This window comes from Lygodium microphyllum, chromosome 3, assembly GCF_053477565.2.
Source record: "Lygodium microphyllum isolate KBCC chromosome 3, Lygodium_microphyllum_v1.1.10, whole genome shotgun sequence".
NCBI classification, from domain to species: Eukaryota; Viridiplantae; Streptophyta; class Polypodiopsida; order Schizaeales; family Lygodiaceae; genus Lygodium; species Lygodium microphyllum.
This window is the reverse complement of record NC_141137.1, coordinates 47,338,281-47,345,321: the sequence shown is the minus strand read 5'-3', so window position 1 is coordinate 47,345,321 and position 7,041 is coordinate 47,338,281. Positions and strand designations below refer to the sequence as shown.

The following is a 7,041-nucleotide window of genomic DNA, read 5'->3' as shown; positions in this document are numbered from 1 at the left end:
CGCTCAATCCAAGTCCATGTGAAGCCCAAAAAAGGGATCATGCATCTTTTCTAAGAATGCTAGAGACAACCTTAAGCATGTTCTTAATTGATCTAGCCAGAATGGCCTTGAGTAAAATCCATGTGGAGTCATAGAACTCTCTCTTAGGAAGGTAAAATCCATGTGGAGTCATAGAACTCTCTCTTAGGAAGGTCTGTAGGCTACATACATCTTCAAGCTCCCCTCAACATCAATCTTGCCTTCTTTCCTTTTCATTACCCCACCCCCAAACAAACTCTCTCTCTTTTTTAGCCTTCTTTCCTTTAAACTGACACAAACACACACACACACACACATACACACACACACATTCTCTCTCTCTCTCTCTCTCTCTCTCTCTCATAATACTAGAAGGATCTCTGGTCTCTCTTTTGTCCTCTCAGCCATCACCTTCCTTCTCCCCTGCCAAGCTCTTGTCATGACTATCACACCTGACCAACTTCTCCTCTCTTTAGAATCCATTTCTCTTCCTCTGCTGCCTCTTGTGACCTGATCCGAATGTAGCTCATGAGACTTTGGCAGATCCCTTCTGGCTCTCATCAGGCTGGACACCCCACCCTGTGTCTATTTTGAAGGCCCCTCTAATTATCAGGATTAGGAAAACAACCCACATTTTGCATCTGAGAGGAGACAGGGCATGACAACCCATCACAAATATGTCCCTGTAGGGCACCACAACGGGCGCTCAGAGGGGGAGCCATGGCAGGTTCTGCTGCAGAGGCGGTTTATCTTCATCTCGTTGGCTGTCGTCCTACTTCCTTTCTTCGTCTCTCGGCTTTTCTCTTCGCCGGCCGCCATTGATGGTCCAGAGGAGCAGCCCCACTCCCCTGACCAGCTCTCTCTTCATGACGGCCCTGTTGACGTGATCAGGAGTATAGACTTTTCAGTAGGTAACGTGGAAGAAAATTATGTCTTTGACCTTCACCTATTAACGGTTAACCTTGTGTCTACATGCAGACCTATAGATGATCTTTGATGTGCAATGCCCGGTAAGGTGGTTTCTCATGACAGAATGAGGGCAGAACATGCTCATTCACAGGAAGTTTTAGACAAATTCCCACTATAATTCCCACATTGTGAATTACAACAAAGTCATGAGCTTATGCAAGGGAGGGACTGCATACCTAGCTAAGTGCGGTCGGGGGCTAGGTATGGCTCCCTCCCTTGCAGAAGCTCATGATGTTGAACACTATAGGGAAAAACGAGGGAAAAGAGCCACTTTACCTACATGGGAAAATGTCAAATATTTATTGTGATTGATGCCCAGGTTTTAACTCTGAAATCATACTTTGTAGAGTTAGAGTTTATCTTAATAATATATTACGTCTTTATGGTTGCTTCTCATGATACCATGGGGGTGGGAATTGCTCACTGAGTGCCCATAGTTGAATCGTGGGATCATAGGGCTCTGAAGCTGGACTTTGCATTTTCTATGTTGCTGTTTATTCACACTCCTAATAGATGGGGATGAGTCTGCTGGAGGATACATTTGCTGTAGAATCATACAAATTTAACACCCAATTTACAGAATTGGCTTAATTCAACACATATATAAGTTAAAGTAAACTGAATTGCTTGACAAGGCTTATTAGCATAGTGAATGAACGAGCTAGCAATTGGTGACAAAACAGTGGACATTGGTCTGTTAGTTACTGTTAGTTATTGAAAAGAAGCATGAAGGATTCTTATGGTCATTGTGATTAGAGGCAACACTACTAGCTTTGTGTGTATGTTAGTTAAAGTGCTGTTTTTGAGCATGTGCTGTGGCCAGGGATCTTCTATATTGTGGTCTTGATCTGACAGATAAAATCGTATGGTTGATTGTCAGGAGGGTGCAACATTTGGAAGGGGGATTGGATCCCAGACCCCTCAGATCCGCCATATACTAATGAAACATGCCGATTCATCCAGGACCATCAGAATTGCTTGAAGAATGGAAGGCCTGACCGAGGCTTCTTGCACTGGAGATGGAAGCCTAATGACTGTGAACTGCCTCTATTTGATGCAAAAGGTTATCTGACACTAGTCACAGGGAAATCATGGGCTTTTATTGGTGATTCTATAGCACGGAACCACTTTCAATCCTTTCTCTGCTCCCTTGCCCAGGTAAATTGCCATCATCTTTCAAGCTTGCTCTTACTGAGTGTTTTCAGAGCAATTACTGCATACTGGGCCTGTATTTTTATGTAAAGCTTTTCGTCACAACTGATGGTTTTCTCGCTTGCAATGTGAGCTTGATCTCTTATTACAAGCCATGCATTGTCTTATTATTCTGGAGAGCTGGCTGTATGCTTGAGGCCTTGTTCTCATATCTATAGCCGATACAAACCTTTTTGTTGAATGCAGGTTGAAGTACCCAAAAACCTGTATAGGGATGATATGGATCGGTTTGTGCATTGGTACTTCCCTTCTTATAACTTTACTCTTGCTGTCTTGTGGTCACCATTTTTGGTGGAGGGGATAGAGGAAGAAGCTGAAGGCTTTGCTAAAGGGATTGAAAAGCTTTACCTAGATACAGTGGATAGTAATTGGGCACCGTCTCTGCATAAATATAACTATGTTGTCTTATCTTCAGGCCAATGGTTCTTGAAGACCTCAGTGTACTTTATAAAGGGCAAGTTGGTTGGATGTCATTATTGTCCAGGGAAAAATATTACAGAAGTAGGGTTTTATTATGCATATAGAAAAGCCCTAAGGACAGTTTTTGATTTTCTTCTCTCATCTAATTACAAGGGTGTAGTTTTTTTTCGGACATTTACACCAGATCATTTTGAAAATGGTCGGTGGGACAATGGGGGCACCTGCAAAAGGACAGCCCCTCTTCGAAGAGATGCAGTAACTCTTCAAGGAATGACAGCAGAGATGTACAGAATACAGTTGGAGGAGTATGGTAAGACCTTGCAGAGCATCTCAAAGTCCAGTTTCAAGCTTAAGATTGCAGACACAATACATGCTTCATTGTTAAGGCCAGATGCTCATCCAGGGCCGTACCGAAATTTCCAGCCATTTTCCCAGGACAAAAAGGCCAAAGTCCAAAATGATTGTTTACATTGGTGCCTGCCAGGTGCTGTTGACACATGGAGTGCGATGCTTTTGCAGATGCTCAAGCATGTATGAAAGGGGTTCTTATTGATTATTGGGCAATGTAAAGCTGAATGGTCAGATTCATCTTGAGCATAATGCTAGGGATGAAATGACCTTTGAAGTGACTTATCTGTGCCAAGATCGAAAAATGTGTCACAAGTATATGCAAGCCTTAATAGTCCATGTGGAGGTGGCGTATGCACTTCCTAAAGAAGTTACAATTCTCTTGTGCATAAGGTTCCTTTGTCAGTTATAGCAGGGATTCTTTGAGAGATTGGTTGCACACAATAAATAATCAAAGCAGAAATGCATATTTGGAATCAAAGCCAAGGTTATTGTGATTTCTAGCTTGAAAGAAGATGGAATAACTATTGCCCTATCATTGTCTGCATTAAGTTAGAAATGGAAAGATCCCGATTCGGTTGGGTTTATCCAAATACTTTCCACCTGGGAGTCAATTAACTTATGCACCCAATGAGATTACTATAGATGAAATTACTCATGTAAACCGTTGGTGCATTTGTAACTTAGAAAACATTTGGAGTGAACTTCTAAAGAACCATGGATGTTGCAAAGTGACCTTTTTCATCCATATAGTGACACTATATTTGCATGTTGCCTAAACTGGCTGTCAACATTTGTGATTTTGTGACATTTTAGATCAATGATCCATTTCATCAGACTGGAAGTATTGTTGAGACATTGTTAAATGTGGATGTGGGTGCATGCATGTGTGCACTTGATCGTTGCAGACGGATTGCCTGCCTTTGTCACTTTTTCCTTTCTAGCATTGTGTCTGAGACAATGCATGGTACAGTGTTGTTGATGCCTTCTAAAACCAAGTGTAGTTACAATTACCAGCTGTAGTTTGGAGGTTGACTATAACTGCACTTTTTACGAGGCATGTTAGTGCTACAGGGTCGACTTATCTTCAGCTGGTAGCTCATGTGCTTAAGCTTGTAGTTGCAGTGATGTTGATTACTCAGTGGGATGGTTGTAGATTCTTTTGGGGGACGGTTCAATATGCAAATATGTGGTTCTATGATGTTTTATGTGTTGTAATGAGTGTTGAGAAAAGTGACCTTTGTCCTAAAGTGCATAGATGGTGCTTGTACTTTATAAGCATGGATTAGGGTGAAGGGGCCAATAGAGTGCCATCTAACAATCCTCCATTATTATAACTTTTTCTTCCAAGTGAGTTACATAAATGTTTTTGAATAGTCCAACTATAAATAGTCTAGCATGGATTAGGGTGAAGGAGCCAATGGAGTGCCATCTAACAATCCTCCATTACTTTTTCTTGCAAGTGAGTCACATAAATGTTTTTGAGTAGTCCAACTATATATATCATATGGAGCTCACAAAAAAAACTTTGGGACATTTTGATATTTTTATGAAATAGCTCTAGTTATAAATGAAGGTTTTATGAAAGAGTAACAATGAGGGGCCAATAGAGTGACACTCAAGGATGCATTATTTTAAGGTATTACACAATTCGGAATATAAAAAATTGTACATAGTTTGATTGTTTAGCTCACACTAAACTTGTGTAATATGAAATAAATCATATCATAGTGTTGAGAGAATTAAAAACCCCCTTCTTTTTTGCAAAGATGTCACTCAATTGAGGTGGGGTGTGTTTTGTTTTTGGGAGGTGTGACTTTATTGGCCCCTTTACCCTACTAGGTTTGTATACTCCAAGTTACCCTCATTGCTTCCTCTTGCATGTTTAGGTTTGGTTCTTGAGAGGTCTTCAAATTGGGGCATGGGTATTTGCTTGCTTGTCCATATAGGTAATTGTGATAAAATAGTGTATTGCTGGATACAACGTAGTCAATACTGTGAACTTATTGGGATTGCAATGTTGCTTTATGGGAATTATTCGGCCCATTTCTTGTTGCATGTGAAAAGTGGATGTAGATGCTTAGACTCGTGTGGTGTTGAGACCAAAAAGACATCAATGGCTTTGCGATAGAAATTAGTTGCATGCAAGGCAAGAATGTGCACGAGAATGGGTTGTGATCAATTTGTTGTGTGAGGTTTTGTCAAATAAAGGCACATTTGTTGGTAGATAGGCAAGCTCAAATTCAAAATATGACCTGCCATTATTTTCATTACTTTCATATTGGGAGCTACATTTAATCATTGTATAAAACGTACTTCTTGAATACTATTTTATCCTAGTGACAATGGTTAGTGATCAAATAAGTAGAACTAGCATAATCAAAAATTGAGGTTTAATATAAGTTGAATTGTAGATATGTCAAAGTAGGATCTTAAAATGTGAAGGATATTTAAACCCTTTAAAGTGAAAAATGTAGATATAAAAGTGAAAATGCATATATTTATATAGAAAAATCCCTTTTAAATTTTGACTTTAAGGTTTTGTATTTGGTATTTAAAATGTTTCTTGTAAACATTGAGACTCCAATTTGACGAACCCTTAAATGGCCAAATGTCGTTGTCCATGGGGTTTTTGATTTTCTTGGGTTGGAGCTAAGACCACTTAAAGGAGGGAACTCTCTCTAGCTAAAGTAGGTATCATTGGTGCTAGTTCCAAGTAGTGATGCGTTTTTAGAGATATAGTCACTTGAAGAAGGGAACTCTCTCGAGTTAAAGTAGATATCATTGTTGCTAATTCAATAACATCACTATCCTCTTTTTTTTATTCAATAGATTTTGTGCACAGTGCTTTGGCTTGTTGCAAATACTTAAAAAGGTCAAGATTTTTGAAGTTTTCTAATGGTCCTTGGTTGATTTGCTTCATATTAATTGAAGTTTGGGATAAGGCAATCAATTTTGGCCTATCCAAAGAGGGGAAGGCTATAGCGTTAGTTCTTCTCCTTGCTTGAAGTTTAGTTACAATGCGTCTTTGATTTGTCCAGGATCTTTATTGCAACCTCAATGTTAAGGCCATTGAGTTCTTGTAGCTTGATGTTGTGTGCATAATGCAACATCTTGATACATGTGACTATAGAGTAAAATAGTACAAGGAAGTCTTGTTCATGGTTGGAATGATGTGTTTTGTGAAGGTTATTGCTTTAAAGTGTTATATGGTTGGGAACATGTGAGGTTGCATTTGGCATTTCTTCAGGACGGTTTGTGTTGATTATTGTTTTGGGGCATCAATTATACTAGGTGGGATTGGTTGGAATGAGTTGAAGTTTGGTGTGCCAATGAACTTTAGATTCCCAAGTGCAAAACAATCTTTGATGACTTGTAAGACATTTTTGACATTGTAGCTCATTTGGCCTTATGTTTGTTTATCAAGTATGCTAGTGTTGAAGGGAGTGTACAATTATGGTATCAATTTGCCATGGATCAATTACCTTTGGTGCGTCGTATGGCACAATGTGATTTTTGTTCTTATTGAATCATAATTAAGGCTTGGATTCAAGCTTGCACCTATTTGTTTGTTGACATAACGATATCTTGGATAGTACAAGTTGCATCATTCACTGCACCGATTGTAAGGTCAATGTTCTAATCATGGATTCTTGTCGTAGGCTAATGGACAACGTCCATAATTATATGGCTACATTTTCTTGTAGATATATGTTATATGGTTGCAGTTGTGAAAGATCACATAATGATAAGATAGCCTTGCCTTTGAGAAAAAATCAAGCAATGTATCATTTATAGCATTCACCACATGGTGGATGACCAGGTTAGGGGTTGCTCTTGTAAGCATTGATATCTCCTCGTAATGTTAATTCTATGGGTCTCTTTTATGGCTATATATCTCTCATCTATCTCTTCAATTGAGAATGGGTATTGCTAGTTTTTTATTGTCACTTTGAACTTGTACTATATTGCAATTTACTTACCACTCATCCATGTTATGGCTACGCCCAAATCAATGCAAAAAGTATGGCATTGTTCTTGCACTGTATGAGTTGGTATGTCAAGTATCTAATT

The 7,041-nt window shown here is 39.2% G+C and overlaps 1 protein-coding gene across 1 annotated transcript; it reads left to right on the top strand.

Annotated features, from left to right (window-relative positions):
• Positions 1–364: 364 nt before the first annotated feature.
• Positions 365–3,798, top strand: LOC148038291 (protein trichome birefringence-like 23). The gene is made up of 3 exons (XM_087670378.1): positions 365–929; positions 1,868–2,145; positions 2,386–3,798. The coding sequence occupies exons 1-3, from the start codon at positions 677–679 to the stop codon at positions 3,154–3,156; spliced, it is 1,302 nt and encodes a 433-aa protein (XP_087526504.1). The 5' UTR covers positions 365–676; the 3' UTR covers positions 3,157–3,798.
• The last annotated feature ends 3,243 nt before the right edge of the window (positions 3,799–7,041 follow it).